This window comes from Neoarius graeffei, chromosome 20 (assembly GCF_027579695.1).
Source record: "Neoarius graeffei isolate fNeoGra1 chromosome 20, fNeoGra1.pri, whole genome shotgun sequence".
Taxonomy (NCBI): Eukaryota; Metazoa; Chordata; class Actinopteri; order Siluriformes; family Ariidae; genus Neoarius; species Neoarius graeffei.
Genome location: NC_083588.1, coordinates 32,772,455 through 32,800,053, shown reverse-complemented (window position 1 = coordinate 32,800,053; position 27,599 = coordinate 32,772,455). Strand labels below are relative to the sequence as shown.

The 27,599-nt window shown below is 41.8% G+C and overlaps 1 protein-coding gene across 1 annotated transcript in view; it reads right to left on the bottom strand.

Annotated features, from left to right (window-relative positions):
- Positions 1–24,989: 24,989 nt before the first annotated feature.
- The window catches only part of LOC132868547 (Na(+)/H(+) exchange regulatory cofactor NHE-RF2), a 150,212-nt gene continuing 147,602 nt past the window's right edge, over positions 24,990–27,599 (bottom strand). Inside the window, exon 6 of the mRNA XM_060901512.1 lies at positions 24,990–27,536. Coding sequence (XP_060757495.1) covers positions 27,369–27,536 — 168 coding nt within the window. The 3' untranslated portion in view covers positions 24,990–27,368. The remainder of the gene's footprint in view (positions 27,537–27,599) is intronic.

The window sequence follows — 27,599 nt, the reverse complement described above, 5'->3', positions numbered from 1 at the left end:
AAAAATTGTGATCTCTGTGACTTTTACTGTGTGTTGGTGCCAGATGGACTGGATTGAGTATTTCAGAAACTGCTGATTTCCTGGGGTTTTCACATGCAACAGTCTCTAGAGTTTACATAGAATGGTGCAAAAAACAAAAAAACATTGAGTGAGCGACAGTTCTGTGGGTGGAAACGTCTTACTGATAAGAGAGGTCAGAGGAAAATGGCCAGATTGATTCGAGCTGCCAGGAAGGGTATAGCAACTCATAGCAACTCTTCACAACCGTGGTGAGCAGAAAAGCATCTCAGCATGCAACAGCAGAAGACCACATTGGGTTCCACTCTTGCCAGCCAAGAACAGAAATCTTAGAATCAAGAACAAGTTCCTATTAAAGTGGCCAGTGAGTGTATGAACATGTCAAACACTGAAGAAATTATAAACAGTAAAATCTACATTGTTAAATTAGCACAATTAGTGTACACTGCAGATATTTGTAAGTAGTATATCAGTGCAGTGTACAGTGTGTGAATCACTGATGATTTTACAGTGTGCACTTAATGGGAGTGTGTTCATTTTGTTTGTGTTGCTAAAACAGAAAACGTTCTTATCTACAAATTGATGGGCTGCCTGATTACTGTGGTAATGATACTATCATAATGGATGTACAGATTAGAAACCCTGAGGAGGAGATACTGGAACATTTGTACAAATATTGATTGTACAAGTTAATCAGTGTTGGTACATTTAATTAAGCAATGTTCCAGGATATCTTGAGTGCACCTGCTTTCTGAAGCCACTGCTGACTGAAGTGTCCTTAAATGCTGCATTTAGTTCTCAGATAGCAAACAGAAAAGGATTGAGCTGTGGTTTTATTTCAGTCAAATGTCCCTTGGTGAAAATCGACGGTCATGATTTGCTTGATGCATTGTATTGAATGCGGTCATCAGCTGCTGATAAATATAGCCAGCAAGACATCCTGAAAGCAGAATTGCTGTGGCATCATTTCGTGGAAACAAAAACGGGGTGATGTCAGTGACATGAAACGCAAATGTGTATTCATAGAAAAAGGGAAGCCATAGGTGAAACAGGCTCTTATGTTTTACCCTTCCTTAATTGTGGTAGGTTTGATCTTTGGTATTACACTCTTGTCTCTTGCACACCCCCACACAACCCCTGATTGCTATCATAAATTTCATGAGTTTGATGCTGACTAACATTTAAACAACAACAACAACAACAACAACAACCACAGATCTGTATGTTTTACATGAACAATATGTATAGATCTGCATTAGAGCTCTCATAAGCTGCAGTACAGAATGCCCATGTTACTTTGAGAAATCCTCCCTTAATCTTAGGACACAGCTGTTCACGGTCTCAAGGTGACACTTATTGTTTCCTTATCACCCCCTGGGCTCATAAAAGCAGACACATCTTTATCACCTTTTCATAATGCCACAGTTCTGGGGAAGTTAACCTGCTTGGTGGCTCTTATCAAAATAAATCATACGCCAAACCTAGAGTTGACCTCAGATTGTGAAAACTGAGGTGCTGATTTACTTTACGTTTTGTGCATGTGAAAACAAATGCAAACTTGACGGCACCTGCAAAATATTTGCAAGCTCATTTACTAACAGGCTCCAAGTAAGACTGTAGCTTTCACACGAACAAACAAATGAATACATATGCAGTTTGGGGTGTTTCTACCTAAAGGTGCAAAATACAAGGTGCCATCTATGTTAATATGTTAATTCAGCATCTACAATATGATTTACGAAGCTTGACTGTTACTTTTGGGAAGACTACTGCACAAATTAATACAACTGAAGGGCAGCTATTACATTTGTGTAAGCGTATTTCTGCAATTTAAAGACAAAATAAGACAATTATTTTATTAATATTTATTAGAATTATGCATCAGTATATCTAATGAGGAAGTTTACAGCTTTCTACAATTGCAGTAAAGTGAGTTACACCAACTTTGTTGGAAGAGGTTATGTTTTCGCCTCTGTTCAGTTCGCCTCCCAATGTACTCAAAAAGTAGTGAATAGATTTTGATGAATTTTTGAGGAAAGGTGAGCCATGGGCCAAGGAACAATAGATTTTGATGCAAATCTGGATGTGTATGTGGATCCAGGATTTTTTTTTTGTCTGTTCACAACATAACTCAAAAAATAGTGAACAGATTTTAATGAAATTTTGAATTTTTGAACAATTGATTCAATTTTGATGCAAATCTGGATATGTGGCTTGGCAGAGGTATGTACTCTACCAAGTGCCCTTCTAGTTTTATTTTAGATTTGCTGCACATTTACATTCTAAGAACATTCAAAAAGGCAGGATAGATTTATTTAACATATATTTAACATATATAGAGGATATTACACTTTTGCATGAAAATATGAAGTTTATCTTCGAGTGGTGAATGTATGATTGAAGCAAACGAGTGAAAATATTTTCCACATAAAAAGATAAACTTCATATCTTTGTGCCATGGTGTAATGTTCTTTACGTTATATAGACACATCCACAAAACAAAAAATATGCAAATTAATCAAAAGAATTTTAATTATGAACCAGTTTGCTATTTTGACAACACGCATCAATTCAGTGAGAAAAGACTGGGAGTGACATCATCGGAGTGAAATATATCACTCCGATTTCGTATTTTGTATGAAAAATGTCAGTTTTTCAACATTAGAAGATAAACTTCATATCTTCAAGCCAACGTGTTATTTTCTTTTTATCATATAGACACATTCACAAACAAAAAGTACCAAAATGTATCAAAACAATTCATCGATTTCCTCATGAGTGACATATAGAGATTTATGTCATGATTTTGGATCTCCATGTCCCGGATGTAGCTTGTATGAAAAATACGAGTGGCATAATTTCCAAGTAAAACACTTGTGTCCGTATATACATTTCATCATCTCTAGCTGCTTTATCCTGTTCTACAGGGTCGCAGGCAAGCTGGAGCCCATCCCGGAGCACTCCCACACAGAGAACATGCAAACTCCGCACAAAAAGGCCCTCGCCAGCCACGGGGCTTGAACCCAGACCTTCTTGCTGTGAGGCAACAGCACTAACCACTACACCACCATGCCACCCCCCCTTGCAGTCTGAATAATAAAATAATTGATGCTCACAAAGCAGGAGAAGGCTACAAGAATGTAGCAAAGTGTTTTCAGGTAGTTGTTTCCTTAGATTGTAATGTTATTAAGAAATGGCAGTTAAAAGAAACAGTGGAGATCAAGGTAAGGTCTAGAAGATGAAGAAAACTTTCTGAAAGAACTGCTCGTTGGATTGCTAGAAAGGCAAATAAAAACCCCTGTTTGACTGCAAAAAACCTTCAGAAAGATTTAGCAGACCTTGGAGTGGTGGTGCACTGTTCTACTATGCAGCGACACCTGAACAAATATGACCTTCATGGGAGAGTCATGAGAAGAAAACTGTTCCTGCATCCTAGCCACAAAATTCAGCATCTGAAGTTTGCAAATGAACATCTAAATAAGCCTGATGCAATTTGGAAACAAGTCCTGTGGACTGATGAAAACAAAATCGAACTTTTTGGCCACAATGTGCAAAGGTATGTTTGGAGAAAAAAGGGTGCCAAATTCCAGAAGAAGAACACCTCTCCAACTCTGAAGCATGGGTGTGAATCGATCATGCTTTGGGGTTGTGTTGCAGCCAGTGGCACAGGGCACATTTCATTGGTCAAGGGAAGCATGGATTCGAATAAATACCAGCAAATTCTGGAAGCAAACATCACACCATCTGTAAAAAAGTTGAAGTTAAGAGAGGATGGGTCCTACAGTAAGACAATGATCCAAAACACACCTCAAAATCTACAATAGAATACCTCAAGAGGCACAAGCTGAAGGTTTTGCCATGGCCCTCACAGTCCCTTGACCTAAACATCATCGAAAATCTGTGGATAGATCTCAAAAGAGCAGTGCATGTAAGACAGCCCAAGAAACTTATAGAACTGGAAGCCTTTTGCAAGGACGAATGTGTGAAAATCCCCCAGGTAAGAACTGAAAGATTATTAGCTGGCTACAAAAAGTGTTTACAAGCTGTGATACTTGCCAAAGGGGGTGTTACTGGATACTAACCATGCAGGGTGCCCAAACTTTTGCTTCGGGCCCTTTTCCTTTGTTGTCATTTTGAAAATGTAAAAGATGAAAATAAAAAATTGTTTTTGCTTAAAATATAAAGGGAATGAGTCATCTTTAACTTTATGCCTTTTAGAGATCATTTCATCTTCAACTTGCTTAACTGTTCACAGTAACAGCAATTTTGACCAGGGGTGCCCAAACTTTTGCATACCACTGTGCGTATATATATATATATATATATATATATATATATATATATATATATATATTCAGCATTATGCTTGATACACAATGATGCATGTGTGTGGGTAGTTTCAGTTTTACTCTTCTAGGAGTCTCTTTAAGATTCCAGCCTACAATTAGCACAAATAAACATGTCATGTGGTGTCATCACCTGGTAAATAACATGCACCTTGCCCATTAACTGTATGCATTTGTTCAGACTGTGCATGCTAAGTTAGAGTGACCAGATTTCCCTAGTCTGAAACCGGGACACTTTTGCGTGCGACCATGCTCGTGCACGCACACCTTTTTTTTACGTAAACGTGACACTCAGAGAGGCACTCTTATCATTTTGTTGAAGCTCACATTTATCAACATCTCACATGAAATAAAACAAACAGGCATTTTGCTATCTAGTAGCATAGTGGTATACAGATCAGTTAAATTATGGTCAGACAACAGATTTTGTAATGGCTGAGAATAGGCCAGGCTATGTCCATAGGCCAAATTTAAACTGATTTATTTCACCTGTTTGTGAGAACACCAAGAAGAATGCATATGCACATGTAGGCTATATCTCTAAAATTGTATGCACTATAGCATGAACTTAAAAAGTAGATATGTGACCTCAACATAGCCTAGGTCAGAATCAACCTTACTAACCATTCCCCACAACTGAATGAATAAAGCAAGATGATGTGTACAAAAGTGAACACTTTAATGGAAGGTGCAACAAGCTGTTCAACACATGTGGCCAAACTGTCAGAATGGTATGTTAAACAGAAACAAAAAAAAGACAAGTGATTTGAGAATATACACTCAAACAAAACAGCAATAAAGGAGGAGAGGGGCGACAGCCCGAGGAAAGCCCCCACAGGAGCGCACATCATTTGCAACATAGGCTACCCAACTCAGTACAAGAACAAAGCACAGGAACAAAGCTAAGGCGACTGTCAATCCACCCACCCTAAACAAAATGCATTAGCCTACATATATTTACAAGAAGAGTGAATCTTTTCCAGTAGGAAAAGTAGCCTCGCTTGTGTTTAGCCGTTTTAATGTCTCATCTCATCTCATTATCTCTAGCCGCTTTATCCTTCTACAGGGTCGCAGGCAAGCTGGAGCCTATCCCAGCTGACTACGGGCGAAAGGCGGGGTACACCCTGGACAAGTCGCCAGGTCATCACAGGGCTGACACATAGACACAGACAACCATTCACACTCACACCTACGGTCAATTTAGAGTCACCAGTTAACCTAACCTGCATGTCTTTGGACTGTGGGGGAAACCGGAGCACCCGGAGGAAACCCACGCGGACACGGGGAGAACATGCAAACTCCACACAGAAAGGCCCTCGCTGGCCCCGGGGCTCGAACCCAGGACCTTCTTGCTGTGAGGCGACAGCGCTAACCACTACACCACCGTGCCGCCCCCGTTTTAATGTGATCCTGTATATTGGCATTACCACCGTGGGCTACGGAGAAGGAACACTTACAGTGTGTGCAGTAGGCTTCGTGCGCATTGTTCTGCACCTCTCGGAGGAAGGGGTAGGTGCCCTGTAAATCTTTGGAAAAGGTATATTTTCTTTTCGGCATAATTGGTGCGGCATTACTGCTGCTAGCTGCTAGACAAAGAACATTCGCGCCAGTTAATGTTTATTTTATTGTTGCATGGCAACACGTTCTGTTGTCTGGAATAATGTGGCTAAATAAACACCCATGCCACAGGGCCAGGGGTCAGTAACCGGGAAAGTTTGCGATTCCTGTCAATTCATCAAAATAGTAAATGCAGACATTTCTCCGCTAATGATTCCCATGCTGCTCAGTCGCAAACGTCGTGAGTGGCGAAAACCGGAACATATCCATGTCCCGACAGACTTTTGTTGGGACTCGGGACACACAACCCCAAATCGGGACTGTCCCGGTAAAACCGGGACGTCTGGTCACCCTATGCTAAGTAGTGCTCTTTACTAGGGATCTGAGTAAATCACAGCCATAGAGCTATAGAATTGATATTTATTTTAACGGCGAGGTCAGGTCCTGTGCATCCTGGCCTTGTTAAACAGTCTGTGAAAAACCAAAGCAATAAACCAGACTTTCATCTGCGAATCCCAAGACGGGCCTGTTTTTGATGGTCCGATGCAGCTGCAACATCCACGTTTACTGAAAAAGCTAAGCTAGCCAAAACTCACATTACTCAGGACAGATGAAGCCACTTCATGTAAACCTCAGCCTAAATGTACCGAGCCTCAATGTCAATCTGGCTGCCAATATTCATATACACTCCTAACTCAGCACAGTGCTAAAGTAAACAGGAGTTAGCCTAGCAGGAAGCTAATAGAGAAAGAAGGTGAGAAAGAGCAAATAAAGACAACAAGGGTGGTTCAGCGATACGTTTGTGAAATACAAGACAAATGTAGAGTGAACTGTTTGCATTGTAAACTGAGGTGTGAACAAATTGGGTAGGGCTGCTTGCACTCCTGTGTTTCCGTTCACAAAGAGATATGGCCAGGCCTCTCTGTTTCAGCCTGCCTTTGTGTGCGTCTCTCTCTTTCTCCCTCCCTCTGTCTCTCTGCGTGTAGTTGTCCTTATTTGGCCCCGAGGAGAGTTTCCCTCCTGACTGTGACTCACCGTTCCTCTGACTCACATATACCACGCTAACAAAAACAGCCCTGTGTCTCTATGGAGACCCAGACTCCCTTCCCCTCTCTCCCCTCCTCGCCGACCCCCTCCCGCTTTTCCTCACTGGGTTCTGGGGCAAATGCCAGCACTTCCCTTCTTTCTATCTCTATGCCTGAGGCAGAGAGAGGTATAGAAATTGCTCTCCAGAATTATTATTAGCACCCTTATGGGAAACAGCCAATATTATGACAAGAATAATACGTGTAATAAGTGATATCAAACATGCAGAGACATTATACTGTAAGTACACACACACACACACACACACACAGTCTTTTTTTTTGGCGTCTTTAGAATAAGAAAGTTAGATTAAAAACAAAAGTAAGTAGGTACTGAGAAGTTGTTTATATCACCGTAGTAACCATCCCAAAACAGTGGAAATTGAGTGGATTTGGATCTTTTATTCTGATAAACCTTATCTGAACATTCAATTTTCAGGCCACTTGTGATTGCTAACTCCTAGCCATATCTAGGAGTTGGAATTTTTCAGAAACTGGGCAGGAAATTTGCACTGCACCAGAGTGTCCTTTAGGTTTATTGTTGAGGCACTGGTTCATGTTTTAAGTGTACATATCATCACCAAGATTACGGCCAGTCCAAACAAAAATTACCCATGCATTTCCAAACAGCTCAGAAGGTTGTTGGGAAAATTTAGTTGATGAGTTATGGCAATGTCACGATATTTTGTGTCAAAAGCTTTTAATAGTGCCGGGAATTGGCCACTCAAATACAACTGCTATTTCAATTTTGACCAAAAAGTGACCTTATCAAGGCTAAGTTGTGGTTGTATTCTAACAGTTAGATTTAAATGAACTCATCACTATCATTTCGCAGCACTATGTGGGTCAGGTGAAGTAGCTAGTAAGTATAGATGCAAACTGGGGTATTACTCATTTGCTATCAGGGTAGGGATGAATCAGTCACTCAGCAAGCCAGCTGGTTCATGGTGGTTCAGCAAAAATACTGACAAACACAGTAATCAGTAATAGTTTTGCGAGCAATGTTTGCTCCTTTAGAAACAGGCTACAATTCTCTATGATACATGCTATTTAATATGTTTCTGTACAGCATTATATAACCAGACAAGTACAACAATAAAATGCTGTTCTCTTCCTTTCCTTCTGCTCCACAGGCTTTAACTGCTTGGGCACCATCCAGCCCATAGATTACTGAGCACATGTTTATCATATATAAGAAATGACAGATTATTGTTTTCTCTGTGGAATGCACTGTAAATACTTCAACATATATAAGCAGTGACAGCTTTTCATGATGTTTGATGGGAGGCCTAAAAGCTATCAATCTATACCTCAGTGAAAGTCCTAGGACTGAAAAATGCCTTATATTACACAGCAGTCTCAGCATTGGCATAATAAAGAATGTATTTTTCAAGTCTATAATATATAATATAACAAAAGGGTTTTTTTCATGTACATAATGTTCTACTGGGTTCATCCTATGAAGCAAACATGGGAAACACTTACTTTCATTTAAAAAAAACCCCAAAAACCCAAACATTAAACTTACAGTTCAGTCATCTGTCCCTTTATCGAACTTGTACTTTGACTGCAAATAATCTGTGTGGATAGAAATCACATTGAAACATACTGATGACTTTTTGTCTTTGAAAGTATGTGTATATGTGAAGACATCAAATCTGTGGAGTACCACATGGATTTACACAGCGGCCAAAAACATATAGAGCAAATCAAACTGTAGATTCTCTGAAGTAATTCTGATGACAATGTTGTTCCAGTATTTTGTATTTCCTAGAGTTGCGCTACATCTACATATGGTATATACACATATAATAATTGGCTACTTTATTTGACACACATGCTATAATAAATTACTACTTAATTTATAGCAGTGCTGCTGACAAAATGTTAATGTGTGTGTGTGTGTGTGTGTGTGTGTGTGTGTGTGTGTGTGTGTGTCATTTTTTTTTTGCTTAGTTGAGCGGTTCTTCACATAATATGGATTAATACAGTTGTTGAATAGGGCTATTTATTGTATTGTTATTATTTATTATTTACTGTTTGATGACCTCAAACACATTAAGAAGGCAAGAAATTGCACTAATTAACGAATTGAATTAACTAATTAATTAACTGTTAATTGGAAAGCAGGTGACTACCTCCAGGTGACTACCACATGAAGCTGGTTAAAATAATGCCAATAGTGTACAAAGCGTCATCAAGGTAAACGGTGGCTACTTTTGAAGAATCTAAAATATGAAACATTTTGTTTACCACATAATTCCATGTTATTTCATGATAGTTTAGATGTTTTCAATATTGTTCTACAATGTAGAAAATAGTCAAAGTAAAGAAAAATCTATGATTGAGTATATATATATATATATATATATATATATATATATATATATATATATATATATATATATATATATATATATAGTGACACAGTAATGTACAAACTCATCTCCGGACTCAAAACTTTGAAACTCCACAGAATAACAGAATAATGCTGTACACATCTGCACATTTGAATATCAACCAGTTTCACTTCATATAAGCCTGCGCGCGCACACACACACACACACACACACATATATATATATATATATATATATATATATATACATATATACACACAGTATATATGTGCAGGCTTATAAGAAGTGAAACTGGTTGATATTCAAATGTGCAAAGCATTATTGTTATTCTGTGGAGTTTCAAAGTTTTGAGTCTGGAGATGAGTTTGTATATTACTGTGTCACTGTTATCATGGCAACTGTGCACACAAACTATAGGGGAAATACACAGACTATTGTTATGGAATCGCGGCTAAAATCACAATCTATAATCTGATAATTTGACTGAAACCTCACTGTGGCACTTTACCTATATACTGTTTGTTTTAATAATTACAGCTATGAGCCTGTTGAACATCTGATGTCAACAGATGAAACCAAATGATGAAGGCAGATGTGTTGGCTAATCGTAAGCTAATAACGAAGATAACTAAAAGTATACCCAGGATTGAAGTGTATTGCTTTTCAGTTAAATAATGAGAAAAAAAAGATTAAACTTCACACCATAAAGAATGATTTTATTTGGTTAATGACATTATACTTTAAAAAGTAATGTATTACCAGTGTACAGATGTATAACTTGATGTATGTCTTGATCATATTCTGTGATAACATTTTGATACTTAAAAAAACAGCAAAAAACAGTATTTAATGTGAGAGTAGCAGATACTTTTTTTCTGTTTTAGTATGGCTCAGGAGTGAGTGTTTATTCAATCGAATTCAATCAAATTTTATGTAATGTATTCAAATTTGGTCCTTACACATATGAAAACCACTGAAGTTCTCCAAACTAAAACTAGAAATATATGCTGCAGATTTTTACTCTTCAGGGATCAGTTACTTGAGGTTTCTTTAGTGACATCAGTGATTTATTTTGTTGACTCAGTACTTCGATCACAGAGGCAAAGTGCACACTGCATCTGATCTCAGTTTTTCTGTACAAATACAGTCTGAGGTCCAATTTGAAGATTATTTTATAATTATGGTGGAGAATGCTTATCTTAGGTTTGTGTAAAACCTCGAAACAAAATGAACAAGAAGCACATGTTTGGACTCTTGAGAAACTCTGCTGTAGCAATCTCCTCAGGTGTGTATGCATACCTAGCCTGTTGTTTAAATACTTAGCTTTGTGGTGTTGGTTGACATGGCCGCAAGGCTGTGAGTGAATGTTATTGCATCACAGCTACAAGAAAGTGACTCCTTGTTAAAATCATTAAGTACAGTTGAATAACAAACAGGAAGAGTGACAGTAGCAGGGACAAAGCAACTTTTCTGTGAAAAGTAAAAGCAATACATATGAAAGATTACTTTCTGGCCAAATGGGATCTCATCTCATCTCATCTCATTATCTCTAGCCGCTTTATCCTGTTCTACAGGGTCGCAGGCAAGCTGGAGCCTATCCCAGCTGACTATGGGCAAAAGGCGGGGTACACCCTGGACAAGTCGCCAGGTCATTTTGGACAAAAAAAAAAAAAAAACAGTTTAGATGTTTGCTGGATCTAAAGAGATTCTATGAATCTTTTGATGATATTATGCACTGTAGATGATGATATGTTCAAACTCTTTGCAATTTTACACTGTCAAACTCCTTTCTGATATTGCTCCACTATTTGTCGGCACAGAATTAGGGGCTTGGTGATCCTCTTCCCATCTTTACTTCTGAGAGCCGCTGCCACTCCAAGATGCTTTTTTAATACCCAGTCATGTTAATGACCTATTGCCAATTGACCTAATGAGTTGCAATTTGGTCCTCCAGCTGTTCCTTTTTTGTACCTTTAACTTTTCCAGCCTCTTATTGCCCCTGTCCCAACTTTTGTGAGATGTGTTGCTGTTATGAAATTTCAAATGAGCCAATATTTGGCATGGAATTTCAAAATGTCTCACTTTCGATATTTGATATGTTGTCTATGTTCTATTGTGAATACAATATCAGTTTTTGAGATTTGTAAATTATTGCATTCCATTTTTATTTACAATTTGTACTTTGTCCCAACTTTTTTGGAATCAGGGTTGTATTTTATAATCAATACGAAATTTGATTGGGAGCCAATGCAGTGTGGATAAGACAGGGGTGATGTGGTCATATTTTCTAGTTCTATTAAGGACTCTTGCTGCTGCATTTTGAACTAACTGGAGCTTATTTATGCACTTATTGGAATATCCAGACAATAAGGCATTACAATAATCCAACCTGGAGGTAACGAAAGCATGAACTAGTTTTTCCGCGTCATTAGTGACATTAAATTTCTTATCTTGGCAATAGTTCTGAGATAAAAGAAAGCTATCCAGGTAACATTATCAATGTGAGTTTTGAATGAAAGACTGGGGTCAATAATCATTCCAAGGTCTGGGGACGTTGTGGCTCAGGTGGATAAGGTGCTATGCCATAAATCCGGGGACCTGGGTTTGATTCTGACCCCAGGTTATTTCCCGATCTCTCCCCTGCTCGTTTCTTGTCTCTACATTGTCCTATCCAATAAAGGTGAAAAAAAGACCCCAAAAATATCTTTAAAAAAATAATCACTCCGAGGTCTATTACTGCTGCACACGAAGAAACAAAAAGGCCATCCAGAGTTACTATGTAATCAGAAAACTTACTTCTAGCTGCATGTGGTCCTAATACAAGTACTTCAGTCTTGTCAGAGTTAAGCAGAAGGAAGTTAATAAGCATCCAGTGTCTAATGTCCTTTACACATTCCTCAATTCTATTAAGCTGGTGTCTCTCATCAGGTTTTGCAGAAACATACAACTGTGTGTCATCAGCATAACAGTGGAAACTAATACAATGTTTATGAATAATATCACCCAGAGGTAACATATATAGAGAAAAAAAACAGTGGACCCAAGACAGAACCTTGTGGAACACCAAACTTTACCTCAGTACATCTAGAAATATCACCATTTATATCAACATACTGATAGCGATCAGTTAAATAAGAGCTGAGCCAGGAGAGGGCCATTCCCTTAACTCCCACAACATTTTCTAGTCTATCCAGAAGAATGGAATGATCAGTGGTATCAAATGCTGCACTAAGGTCAAGCAACACAAGCAGTGAGACACAGCCCTGATCAGATGCCAACAGTAGGTCGTTTACTACTTTAACCAAAGCTGTGTCTGTGTTATGATTAGGTCTAAATCCTGACTGTTACATTTCATGGATGTTATTCCTATGTAAATATGAGCATAACTGCTGTGCCACAGCTTTTTCAAGGATCTTGGAGATAAAGGGGAGGTTTGATATTGGCCGATAATTGGACAGCTGACAGGGATCAAGGTCAGGTTTTTTTAATCAGGGGTTTGATAACTGCTAGTTTAAAGGATTTGGGTACATAGCCAATCGTAAGAGAAGAATTTATTTTTTTTAGAAGCGGTTCAATTACTTCAGGTATTATCTGTTTGAATAGACGTGTAGGTAAGGGAGCTACAGTAGTACACAAGTTGAGGCTTTTGATGCCGAGATTAATGAAAGTAATTCAGTTTCTTTTAGGGGAGTAAAACATTCGAATTGATGATCTGATACAATTATATTGTTAACTACAGGGTCACTTACATTGTCTGACCTTAAATTAGCAGTTTTAATTTTTTGTCAGATATTTTCAATTTTGTCATTAAAAAAATTCATGAAATCATTGCTACTACATACTACAGGTATGCATGTGTCTATAGTGGACTTATTCCTGGTTAATTTTGCTACAGTATTAAATAGGAATCTAGGATTATTTTTGTTATCTTCTATTAGGGAGGAGAGATATGTTGATCTAGCAGCACTAAGAGCTTTTCTATACTTCAGGAAGCTCTCCTTCCATGCTAATTTGAACACTACCAACTTTGTTTGATGCCATTTATGTTCCAATTTTCAAGTGGTCTGTTTTAATGTGCGAGTGTCATCATTATACTAGGGTACTAATTTTTTGTCTCTGACTATTTTCCTTTTAAGAGGCGCTACATTATCTAAGGTATGGCGGAATGTTGACTCTAAGCATTCAGTTGCCTGATCAAGTTCTGCAGGAGCTGACAGTGACCCAATCAAAGTTGATAACTCTGGGAGATCATTTATAAAGCTCTGTGCAGTAGTTGACGTGAATGTACGTTTAATACAGTAGCGTGGTGAGGTGCATATATTATTACTCAGACATAGTTTGAATGAGATGAGATAATGATCTGGGATAACTTCTGACTGTGGAATCATGACTACAGTATATTTTCTACGTTTAACCCAAATGTTAGTATTAGATCGAGGGTGTGACCACCATTATGGATGGAATCTAAAATGGACACAAACGCTGTTTTCAAAGGGTCTTCTGGGTTATCGAAGTCAATATTAAAATCTACGACAACTAAAGCTTTGTCTAAGGAAATAACCAGATCTGAGATAAAATCTGCAAATTCAGAAAGAAACTCAGAATATGGCCCCGGGGGCCTGTAAATAATAAGTAACGGCATTAATTGGGTAGACTTATTTTTCGAGGCTACATTGTTAGGACTGGGACTGTTTTGGCCTCTAGAGGCCGCTGTTATTTCCTTATCTTGTCATGTTTGTTTTGGCCTCTAGAGGCCACCACTGTTTCTGTGTTTTGTGTTTTTGTTTTGACAGCCATGTGCCTTTGTTTTTCCATGTGCCTTGTGCCCCGCCTAGTCCTCATTATTGTCACCTGTGTCCTATTTAGTTTGTGTATTTATACCCCCTCAGTTTGGTCCCTAGTCACGGAGTTTTTGTACTGTTATGTTTAGCTCCAGTAACCTCTGTTCTGTGTTCCTCACCTGTGTCTTTGTGGTTTTTGTACTTTGCTTTCTTTTGGACTTTTTGGACTTTGTGTTTACCATTTTTTGGATCTTCTGAGCATTTGGATTATACTTTTGTTTTTGCCTTGGATTGTAAATATTGTAAATAAACTGTTTTTTCTACTCTACTTTCACCTCATTCTTCTGCACTTGAGTCATTCCCCTGGTGGCCTAGTGGGGGTTTGCTGGATCACTACACCAGTGACCCGGGTTCGATCCTCAGCAAAACCCTAACAGAAAGACTCCATCATGACCAACTCAGCAGAGGTGTCTTCAACGGTCTACCTGGCTAACCTTCAGGGAATTATGGCTGCTTTAACATGCTTCGGAGCTTTCATGGACGAACACTTGCAAGCCAACATGAGGCCCTTGCTTGCCACGAGGTACTGCTTCAGCAAATTGGGAAAACCCTGGCACAGCTGACTCCTCTGCCTGCATCTCCTGATCCTGCTCCACCATCTGCTCCAGTGCCTCCTGCCACGCTGCCTCCTTCACCTCACGAACCCAGCCTTCCTGCACCACAGAGGTATGACGGCAAGCACGGTGAGTGCCGGGAGTTCCTTACCCAGTGCCAACTCACCTTTGAGCTCCAGCCTACCACCTACACTACGGATCGCCACAAGATTGCTTTTGTGATAATCTTGTTAGCTGGTAAGGCACGAGCTTGGGCAACGACCATCTGGCAGAGACAGGGACCCAAGTGCTCTGATTTCAAGCTGTTTACGGAGGAGATGCTTCATGTCTTCGATCAGGCGGACATCAGTAAAGACGCAGCCAGAAAGCTCATGTCCATCCGGCAAGGAGGCAGCATTGCAGACTACACCATCTCGTTCTGGACGCTCACAGCAGTCAGCGGATGGAATGAGACTGCCCTGGTTTCAGCCTTCCACCATGGTCTGTCTGACCCCATCAAAGACGGCCTGGCCTCTATCGGATGTCCAAGTGACCTCGAAACTCTGATCTCACATGCCATTCGTCTCGATAACCAGATTAGAGAGCGCCACCAAGTCCTGAGTTCCCCTTGCCTCACTGCCTCAACCTGGAGTCCGTCCACCTCCTCCAGTGACTGTCCAGAGCCCATGCAAGTTGGCCGTACTCGTCTCTCCGCAGCTGAAAGGGAGCACAGGAGGAGGGACAAGTGCTGCATCTACTGTGGCAAGCCTGGCCACTTCTGAGCATCATGCCCCGAGCTCTCGGGAAAAGGACCGCCCCGTCCAGCCGAGGGAGGGTTGTGACGGGGCCTACCCTCTCTCCCGAACTTCCCGGCCAAGGAGTCTACATCCCTGTCTCCATCTCCTGGGGTGAGTCCGTCCACTCTTGTCAGGCCTTGCTAGACTTTATGTGGACTTTATGGATGTCCACTTCGCCCGAAGAATCAATGTCCCTACTGCTCCTCTTGAAGTCCCACTGTCTGTGTCTGCCCTGGATGGCCAAGCTTTAGGTGATGGAAGAGTCACCCAAGTTACTTCTCCAGTCTTTCTCCAGTCCCAAGGTCACCGAGAAGAAATATCCCTGCACCTGATTCATTCACCAGAGTTCCCGGTGATTCTAGGCCTTCCTTGGCTTACCCGCCACAACCCTCGTATAGACTGGGTAACAAGCCAGGTTGTGGAATCGGGTCCTGCGTGCTATGCCTCTTGTCTGCTCTCTAGCTCTCCTGTGTCTCCTGCCGAGCCTCCTGATCTCACCGAGTTATCTCAAGTTCCCACAGAGTACTGGGATCTTAAAGAAGTTTTTAGCAAGAGCAGGGCTGCAGTTCTTCCTCCGCACCGTGCCTACGACTTGCTCCCTGGGGCTACCCCTCCTCATGGCAGACTGTTTTCCCTCTCTCAGCCAGAACGCAAGGCCATGGAGGAGTACATCAAGGACACCTTGGCCTCTGGGTTCATTCGACCCTCCACCTCACCCGCTGGTGCCGGCTTCTTCTTTGTCGGCAAGAAGGATGGGGGGCTCCGGCCGTGTATTGATTACAGGGGCCTGAACAAGATCACTGTGCGCAACTGCTATCCCCTTCCGCTGATGTCCACAGCATTTGATCTGCTCCAAGGCGCCGCTGTCTTCACCAAGTTGGACTTACGGAATGCATACCACCTCATCCGCATCCGACAGGGAGATGAGTGGAAGACTGCCTTTAACACCCCGTCAGGGCACTATGAGTACCAAGTTATGCTCTTCGGACTCACCAATGCGCCAGCAGTGTTTCAGGCCCTTATCAACGACATCTTGAGGGATATGATCAATCAGTACGTTTTCGTCTACCTTGACGACATCCTAATATTTTCCAAGACTGTGCAGGAGCACCGCCACCATGTCCGCCAGGTTCTCAAGAGGCTGCTACAGAACAATCTGTTTGCCAAAGCCCAGAAATGCGACTTTCATGTCCCCGAGGTCTCCTTCCTGGGTTTCATTGTATGAACGGGACAACTCCAGATGGATCCAGCCAAGACCCTGGCCGTCTGGGACTGGCCCATTCCCAAGTCCATTAAAGAAGTTCAGCGGTTCTTAGGGTTTTCTAACTTCTACCGCAAGTTTGTCAGGAACTTCAGTTCTGGAGCAGCGCCCATATCAGACCTCACCAAGAAGACAGGTGGATCTTTTGTCTGGTCTCCTCAGGCGGAAAAGGCGTTCAGGGACCTCAAGCACCACTTCTGCATGGCACCCATCCTGGTCCTCCCAGACACATCGCAACCATTCGTCGTCGAGGTGGACGCCTCGGACAGTGGCGTCGGCGCAGTCCTCTCTCAATGTTCAGAGGGAAAGCTGCACCCCTGCACTTACTTCTCCTACCGCCTGAGCCCTGCGGAGTCCCGGTATGATGTGGGGGATCGGGAACTGCTCGCAGTCAAACTGGCCCTTGAGGAGTGGAGGCACTGGTTGGAGGGAGCACAACATCCATTCCTGGTTTGGACGGACTACAAGAACCTGGAGTACCTCCAGCAAGCCAAGAGACTGAATCCACAACAGGCTAGGTGGGCCTTGTTCTTTAGCCGATTCAACTTCACCCTATCGTACCGCCCCGGCTCTAAGAACACCAAACCTGACGTGCTTTCCAGGCTGTTCTCTGCCACCAACAGGGACAGTGAAGTTGGGCCTATTATCCCTGTGTCCCGGATTGTGGCCCCAGTCCGCTGGGGTGTCGAGGAGGTCGTCCGACGAGCTCAACGCCAGGACCCCGATCCTGGGATGGGGCCACCGGGCCTCTTGTACGTCCCTCGTCAAGCCCGGGCCAAGGTTCTCCAGTGGGGTCACTCGTCCCCTCTCACCGCCCACCCGGGAGCTCGGAGGACCCTGGATTCTTGAAAAGATGCTTCTGGTGGCCGAGCATGGAGAAGGAAGTGAGGTCATTCGTCCTGTCCTGTGATGTGTGCACCAGAACCAAGAACCCACGACAGCATCCCCAGGGCCTCCTGCACCCTCTGCCTATTCCCCAGCGTCCCTGGTCCCATGTGGCAGTCGACTTCATCACGGGCCTTCCAGACTCTCAAGGTAACACGGTCATTTTGGTCATTGTCGACAGATTCTCCAAAGCCTGCCGCTTCATACCACTGTGCAAACTTCCTTCCGCTCTTGAAACAGCCAAAAATATATTTACCCATGTCTTCCGAGTCTTTGGTCTTCCTCAGGACATTGTCTCAGACCGGGGGCCCCAGTTCTCCTCCCGAGTGTGGCGGGGGTTCTGCAAACTCATCGGGGCCACTGCCAGCCTCTCTTCTGGGTTCCACCCCCAGTCCAACGGCCAGACCGAGAGGCTCAACCAGGACCTGGAAACCACCCTGCGAGGCCTGGCGATGGATAACCTGACATCTTGGAGCACCTGGCTGCCATGGGCAGAGTACGCCCACAACACCCTGCAGTCATCTGCCACCAGATGTGCCTTTGTTTTTCCATGTGCCTTGTGCCCCGCCTAGTCCTCATTATTGTCACCTGTGTCCTATTTAGTTTGTGTATTTATACTCCCTCAGTTTGGTCCCTAGTCACGGAGTCTTTGTGCTGTTATGTTTAGCTCCAGTAACCTCTGTTCTGTGTTCCTTGCCTGTGTCTTTGTGGTTTTTGTACTTTGCTTTCTTTTGGACTTTTTGTTTACCATTTTTTGGATCTTCTGAGCGTTTGGATTATACTTTTGTTTTTGCCTTGGATTGTAAATATTGTAAGTAAACTGTTTTTTCTTCTCTACTTTCACCTCACTCCTCTGCACTTGAGTCATTCCCCTGGTGGCCTAGTGGGGGTTTGCTGGATTGCTACACCAGTGACCTGGGTTCAATCCCCAGCAAAACCCTAACATACATTGTATGAAGAACTTCAAATGTATTAAATTTATAACCAGGTTTTTGTGTTACACCTAGATAATCATTATAAATAATCGCAACGCCTCCTCCTCTGCCAGTTAGACGAGGCTGGTGTATATAACTGTATCCAGGAGGACTCACTTCATTTAATGCTATATATTCATTTGTCTTAATCCATGTTTCAGTTAAACAAAGTACATTAAACTCCTGATCAGTAGTGAGTTCATTAACCATTAGCGCTTTAGATGTAAGAGATCTAATATTTAATAGCCCCACCTTTAGATCAAAGGTGCTGGCAGCAGCTGTATAGTCAGTATGATCTAATTTTATATTGATTAGGTTACTGGAACAAGCTCTCTGAATATTTCTACCTTTTTGTTTAGCTCGGGGAACAGACACAGTCTCGATGTAGTGGACCCTGAGTGACGACTCTGTGCAGCTAGCAGTTTAGCCTGTTTGCTCTACTACTGGATAGCGGGATTATAAGTACATCATTACAGTATACAAGTGTAGAAAAGTAAAGGCCAACATCAATAAGTGTGTTGAAAAGGTTCTTTATGAAGATTGCTGGATCAGTACAGCAATCTTTTTGGTTACAAAAGCAGGTCTTAAGTACAGATCTGCAGTATCGTAGATATTTCACACGTGTGATGAAACATAATTATCTGATTAAACAGGTACTGTGAGGATTATAAATTTATTTTCGAAGTGTTTTTCCTGTTATATTGTCTTATATTTTGTATTGTTGTTGTGTTGCAGGATACACCTACTTTTTGTTTTTGCCATTTTTGCATTGTGATTTTTTTTTCTTTTTTCGAATATTCAAACCTGGGGGCCCAGACACTTTTGCCTTTTGCTGCAAATATAAAAGCAAAACAAAACAAAACAAAAGGTTAATACATTTAGATGAAGGTACTTTTTTTTGTCATGCTGATGTTAATCTACAGTATTACAAATCACTTCATTTTTCTCACCACTGGTATGACATGCACATACACTACGTTCACACTGCAAGGCTTAATGCTCAATTCCGATTTTTTTGTGAAATCCGATTTTTTTGTGAGGTCGTTCACATTAACAAATATATGCGACTTGTATGTGATCCTCAGTATGAACGAAAAGCGACCTAAAAGTGTTCTGCATGCGCATTGCAGGATACGACGACGTCACACGCAGTGAGCATGGCCAGTGTTTACGGAAGTAAAACCGCCCGGTTGCGGTATGACCCATCCAATCTAGCTTGAATAGCTGTATCCCCCCAAATGGAAATCAGCTCCCTAACCTCTGCGTCCTTCCATTGAGAAGATTCAGAACCTTCACAGCCCGAAGCGTCCCTCGCATTGATGTCATGCGCAGGGGCGCAGATACGTTTTTTGAACTGGGGGGGGACAAAAAACTGGGGGGGACAAAGCTGCCAGCAAACCAACCCCAACCCCGATATGCCTGTCAAACTTGTTGTGGGTTACCATAGCAACCAAGCTCGAGCTCGCAACCTGTGCAGTCTGCGCAGCTCAACCAACCGAATATCAGTCTTTGTTTTGTTTTATGTGAGTTGTTGCAACTATGTACTGTATACACTGCTGTGCACCTCAATAAACCGAATGGTAATTAGTCTTTTGATTTTTCCGTGAGGTTTGCCTTATGCAAAGAAAGCATAGATGTTTTTTCCTCCCTATAAGTGGGGGGGACCGAACGAGGTGAATTTAAATCTGGGTGGGACGAGTCCCACCCTCTATCTGCGCCCGTGATTATGCGCCATGTTGTTGTAACTTTTTTTGAGAGACCCGCCGCCTACTTCAGTGCAGAATAGTGACGTTTGTGGCTTGTTGATGATGTGTAAGTCGGATGAATGCGACCTGGCGGTTCAGACTGAAGTCGCATATGAAAAGAGCGGATAGGAATCGGAATTAGGACCACATATCCAAACGGCCTGAGTCGGATTTGAAAAAATCGGATCTGTGTTGTTCATATTGTCAATAAAAGATTGGATACAGGTCACATATAGGCGAAAAGATCGGATTTGAGTCACTTCAGCCTGCAGTGTGAACGTAGCCTTAGTGGCCTGAAAGAGTTGGCTGCTGGCATGTTGCCCAGACTCAATGTTGACCTTTCTGCCCCACGGCTGACCTTTTGCTCTGTGCTATGTATCCTATTCCCAGGGTTCCGAAACAAAACGAATGTTTTAAAAATGGTAGCTGAAGTAACACTCTGACTCACCTGCTTTTGTATTTAACACTAACATGTGAAGCCACAGACTAAACTGTCTGTGTACATGAGTGTGCCATGACATGAATGTGTCACTGGTGTGGGTGCTGTAGAGAACTGTAAAACATGCTGCTCGACCTCTGCCTGACCTGGACTGAAACTGGAAAAAAAAAAAACAGCAGCAGATCTCAGGAAGTTCAAAACACTGTTTGAGTGTCCCTTGCTCATATAAGGTGAAAGTGTGAGAAAAAGACATGAAAGGAAGAATGCCCATCTGACAGCTTAAAGCCACAATACTGTATACGCTCACTGGCCACTTTATTAGGAACACCCATCCACCTGCTATTTTATGCAGTTCTCTAATCAGCCAGTTCCTCGACAGCAGCACAATGCATAAAATCATGCAGATACAAATCAAGAGCTTCAGTTAATGTTAACTTCAAACATCAGAATGGAAAAAATTATGATTTCTGATTTTCACTGTGGCATGGGTGTTGGTGCCAGATGGACTGATTTGAGTATTTCAAAAACTGCTGATCTCCTGGGGTTTTCGCACTCAACAGTCTCTAGGGTTTACACAGAATGGTACAAAAAACAAAAAATACTGGGTGAGCGACAGTTCTGTGGGTGGAAACACCTTGTTGATAAGAGAGATCAGAGGAAAATGGCCAGTGGCAAGTTTCCCAAAAGCCTCTTAATGCTAAGAGTGTCTTAACTAGGAGAGACAGCATTCATTGTGTTGCTTGCACTACCATTTAACAATTATCTTTGTGCTGCGATGCTTTTGGGAAACTCAAGCCAGATTGGTTTGAGCTACCAGGAAGGATATAGCAACTCAACACAACTCTTTACAACCGTGGTGAGCAGAAAAGTATCTCAGCATGCAACAGCAGAAAACTACATTGGGTTCCACTCCTCCCAGCCAAGAACAGGAATCTTAGAATCACAAACAAGTTCCTATTAAAGTGGCCGGTGAGTGCATGTGTAACTTTTTAATAATATGGAGCCCTCTGTGGTAGAAATGTTATTACAAGTAACTTGTGGAAGAATATTTTATAGTGTGAGTTAAACCTGCTAGCCCACTCTCATGCTGATCTCCAGTGATAAATCAATACATGTTAAAATTCTAAACTAAACAATTGAAGATTTGGTCTTTGTCCAAGGTTTGGTGACCCTGTGCCCACTCAGATTCCTGTTCTTGGCTGTCTGGAGTGGAACCCAATGTGGTCTTCTGCTGTTGTAAACCAGTCATTTCAAGGTTCAATGTGTTGGACATTCTGAGATGCTTTTCTGCTCACTATGGTTGAAAAGAGTGATTATTTGAGTTACTGCAACCTTCCAGCCAGCTCAAACCAGTCTGGCAATTCTCCACTGACCTTTCTGATCAACAAAACGTTTCTGCCATCGAAACTCCCACTCAGTGCATGTTTTGTTTTTCTCACACCATTCTGTGTAAACTCTCGAGACTGTTTTGTGTGAACAATCCCAGGAGCTCAACCGTTTCTGAAATCCTCAAATCAGTCTGTCTGGCATCAACAACCACCCCAATATCAAAATCACAGAGACCACACTTCCCCCATTCTGTAGTTTGATCTGAACATTAACAGAAGCTCTTGACCTGTATTTGCATGATTGTATGCATTGTGCTGCTGCCACAGGGGAAGAGTTGTTCCTCATAAAATGGCAGCTGAGTGTATTTTAATTGGGGCATCACCACAAAATGAGTCCAGTGTAGCAAACATTCATTCTGAGATAGCAATTTGAAATGATAGTGCGTCAATAAAAGACCCACATATCAGATTTTCTAATTTTGCCATAAATACATTCCTTAGTCGATAATGTAGCCATCACCAAAATATTATACTGTCAAACAACCTATAAATATGACACTGTAGGCCAAATAAATGTGTGGGTGCATTAATTTCACTTTACACATCACAAAGTTAATAGATTTTCTCCAAACTTGATTTTCTGTTAAGATGATGATACCTTAAAAATTTTCACTAATTGATCTAAAATTGGCTGCACCAAATTTAACAAATGACCCTTTATTTTAAAGATCTTTAACTCTAGATTTAGAATATCCAATAAAACAAATGTTAAGTTTTCATTTTTCTGGACTCATTTTGTAGTGACATGCCATAAATATATATTATTAATCCTAAAAATCAGCAGCCATAAATGAGACAAAGAAGTGAAGGTGAAAGGGACAATAATAATAATAATAATCTATACATGACCTATTAAACATCAGCAACCATAACGTCTTGACATGTTGACTTACCTCATCTCATCTCATTATCTCTAGCCACTTTATCCTGTTCTACAGGGTCACAGGCAAGCTGGAGCCTATCCCAGCTGACTACGGGCAAAAGGTGGGGTACACCCTGGACAAGTCACCAGGTCATCACAGGGCACATAGACACAGACAACCATTCACATTCACTTTAGAGTCACCAGTTAACCTAACCTGCACGTCTTTGGACTGTGGGGGAAACCAGAGGAAACCCACACGGACAGAACATGCAAACTCTGCACAGGAAGGCCCTCGCCGGCCACAGGGCTTGAACCTGGACCTTCTTGCTGTGAGGCGACAGCACTAACCACTACACCACCATGCCGCCCGTTGACTTACCTGAGATTGGTTAATAACAATCATCTCACAGGTTGCTGACAGTCTGGTTTGTTGGGTTTATGCTGAGGAGCATTAGGTTAGTTAGGTTAATGCGGGGCGGCATGGTGGTGTAGTGGTTAGCGCTGTCGCCTCACAGCAAGAAGGTCCGGGTTCGAGCCCCGTGGCCGGCAAGGGCCTTTCTGTGCGGAGTTTGCATGTTCTCCCCGTGTCTGCGTGGGTTTCCTCCGGTTTCCCCCCCCCAGTCCAAAGACATGCAGGTTAGGTTAACTGGTGACTCTAAATTGACTGTAGGTGTGAATGTGAGTTTGAATGGTTGTCTATGTGTCAGCCCTATGATGACCTGGCGACTTGTCCAGGGTGTACCCCGCCTTTCACCCATAGTCAGCTGGGATAGGCTCCAGCTTGCCTGTGACCCTGTAGAAGGATAAAGCGGCTAGAGATAATGAGATGAGATGAGGTTAATGTGGGGCGGCCTTGGGCTGAAGTGCCCTTGAGCAAGGTACCTAACCCCTGACTGCTCCCCAGGAGCTCTGGTGTGGCTGCCCACTGCTCTGGGTGTGTGTGCGTGTGTTCACTGCTTCAGATGGGTTAAATGCAGAGGATGAATTTCACTGTGCTTGAAGTGTGCATGTGACAAATAAAGTTTTTTCTTCATTAGAATGGTATCCAAAATATAAGAATGTTATCCCTTTTCCTTTGACAGGTGCTGTTTCTTGTTCATGCTGTTTCTTTAATTTGTAGCAAGAAAAAGAAATTACTTAACACAACTTTATTGCTACTTTATTTCACCACAAAATACCCCAGAATCTAGAGATAGTTTTGGATATTTCAAACTATGACCCACATGAACTCCATATTGGGTACTCTCCTATCATGGCATTGTCAAAAAAAATCTCTAGATATGCTCCAGATTCTTGTCTCATCTCATTATCTCTAGCTGCTTTATCCTTCTACAGGGTCGCAGGCAAGCTGGAGCCTATCCCAGCTGACTATGGGCGAAAGGCGGGGTACACCCTGGACAAGTCGCCAGGTCATCACAGGGCTGACACATAGACACAGACAACCATTCACACCTACGGTCAATTTAGAGTCACCAGTTAACCTAACCTGCATGTCTTTGGACTGTGGGGGAAACCGGAGCACCCGGAGGAAACCCACACGGACACGGGGAGAACATGCAAACTCCGCACAGAAAGGCCCTCACCGGCCCCGGGGCTCGAACCCAGGACCTTCTTGCTGTGAGGCGACAGCGCTAACCACTACACCACCGTGCCGCCCCCAGATTCTTGTAAGAATTTTAAAAAGATATCTCCAGATTCTTGGGGTTTTGGTACAAAGTTGGGCAACTTGTGGATTTTGTTCCATGTCAAATTTTTATCCACAAAATGGCAAGTTAAAATAATGCTAACTAATACTGAGTTGCACAGTAAGCTGCCTTGCCAACACATGGTGTGTATTCCTGCCTCGAAGCCAGTATTCCCAGGGTAGGTTCTGGATCCACTAACCAGGATAAAGTGGGTCCTGAATGATGATGATGCTGAATTCACTGTCCTTTGCTTATCAGATCTACATAATTCAACATCCCTCGTGCTAAACTCACTTGTTGACAATGTCAGCATGTGCGAATATCACACTTTATTGGAAAAAAAAATGCAACCTGGCATATATTCCCATAGTGAATATACATGAGCATACAGCAGAAGTCTGAATGCTTACACTGTCAGGAACAGGAAAAAAACTACGGCAAACACAATAACGCTAACAAACCTAAGTAAAATAAAACCAAAGTAGAGTAAAAAAAAAAAAAAATGCGTAAATGGAATACAGCAATGCTGCTAATATGTATGTGTATTAGGTAAAATAATGATGTTATATACGCAGATTGAGAGGTACGTCAGCACAGCACAGCTGATCTTGCTTAATGATCCAAAAGAACCCCAAGCATAGCTGGCGTATTGGGCCGTACCACAGTTCAAGCGGTTCAGATTGTCAGAGACTGATCTGTCCATTTCTACAAGCGCTGCTGCCTTACAAGCAACACGTGCCCCACATGTCTCTAACTTTCATTAGCTTATTGATCCTGCAGGAGCTTCTCGTCACTCGATATGAGTTTGTAGCATCCTTCATTCATTTGTGGATCAGATAATACACACTGCAGCAACAATCATTAGCAAAGAAAAAAAAATTCTATCAAGCTCCAATCACTTCATTAGGTAACAATGACTTGTCTGATTATGTCCTTTACGTCTTGTTGTTGATTTAGTCTCAAGAATTTTGGTTTACATGGTGTTTTGGTTTCATCTCCATGAATGAATGTGTTCGGGAAAGCAACAGTGTTGAGCTGTTAGATATTATAGTGGTTATACAACACATTTGTTCATTTTGCAAACTAAAATCTCTAGTTCCCTCTAGTGGTTAACACTCGCAAGTTCTGTTTTTGTCCTCTCTGGTGAAAAGAAAGTTACTTCAACGCTGCCCTCTAGTGTTTAATAGTCAGCAGATACACAATTGTTTATGTTTGTACCTGCCTCACTCTGGCGAAAAAAAGTAGTGTCTCTTTAACAGATCACAACAGCTTGATTTAACATCCTGGTGCCTAAACAAAGGCTGATTATTCAGATTTGCCTCTTCAAGGACGCTCAAAATCAGACCAATTCCTTTATACCGGCCACTTTAATAGGAAATTGCTCTTGATTCTAAGACTCCTGTTCTTGGCTGGCAAGAGTGGAACCCAATGTGGCTTTCTGCTGTTGCATGCTGAGATGCTTTTCTGCTCACCATGGTTGTAAAGAGTTGCTATATCTTTCCTGGCAGCTTGAACCAATCTGGGCTGGGTTTCCCAAAAGCCTCTTAATGCTAAGAGCATCTTAACTAGGAGAAAGAGAGTGTTCATTGTGCTGCTTGCTCTACCATTTAACGATGATCTTTGTGCTGCGATGCTTTTGGAAAACTCAGGCCTGGCCATTTTCCTCTGACCTCTCTTATCAACAAGACGTTTCCATCCACAGCACTGTCGCTCACTCAAAGTTTTTTTTTTTTTCGCGCCATTCTGTGTAAACTCTAGAGACTGTTGTGTATGAAAACCCCAGGAGATCAGCAGTTTCTGAAACACTCAAACCAGTCCATCTGGCACCAGCACCCATGCCACAGTGAAAGTCACAGAGATCACAATTTTTTCCCATTCTGATGTTTGAAGTGAATGTTAACTGAAGCTCTTGATTTGTATCTGCATGATTTTATGCTGCTGTCAAGGGATTGGCTGATTAGAGAACTGCATAAAACAGCAGGTGTATCGGTGTTCCTAATAAAGTGGCCAGTGACTATGTACAATCTAACACTGATTTATAAAGAACACAGAACACTTCAAATTGACATGTCCTTCTTAACGGGCCAGTGCTTAAAGTTATTAATGTCCTTTTTCCCCCTCAAGATTTCCTTCAACCAGAGCAGAGAGCAGCATAGTCGAGACACCAAGATGTAAAACTATTAGGCTTAAAATTTTTATACTACAATCAAACATGTACTGGGCTCGAAAAAAAAAATAGCCGTAGCAGAAGCAATAAACTTATGTAGAATCGATACAAAAAAATTTAACAAAACAAAAACATCATAAAGGAATTTTTGTTTCTCTTCCTTTCTTGTTCTTGTTGGTCCTTTTTCATCACAGTTCTGAATCCAGAGTTTTTTTCTTTTCCAGGTAGAAATGAGTGAAAAAATAGACTGAAGCTTTTCCCCTTTGTCTGCTCCAATCACCCTTTAAAACTATTTTTTTCTGGTTTTCTTTTTCTACAAAAATAACAGCCTTCACCATTAAAAGTAGTCAGTCATAACAGGGGTGTGTGAATGTATCATTTTGAGGAAGTCTGGATTGGGGAGTGTATGAAACTGCGTATGTTCAGAAATTGCTAAAAATCTCGTATTTCTTATTCCAGTCCATTTGTGGTGCCCTCTTCTTGCCTCTCTTGGCATGTGCTTTCTCTTTGGCCTCCGCTGCTGTGGGGCTCAGTCTCAGCCCAATCTCCGCGAAAGGATCCAGCGAGTTGCTGTCCCCATCCTCAGAGTTCTACACACACACACACACACACACACAAAATATATATATATATATATATATATACACACACAA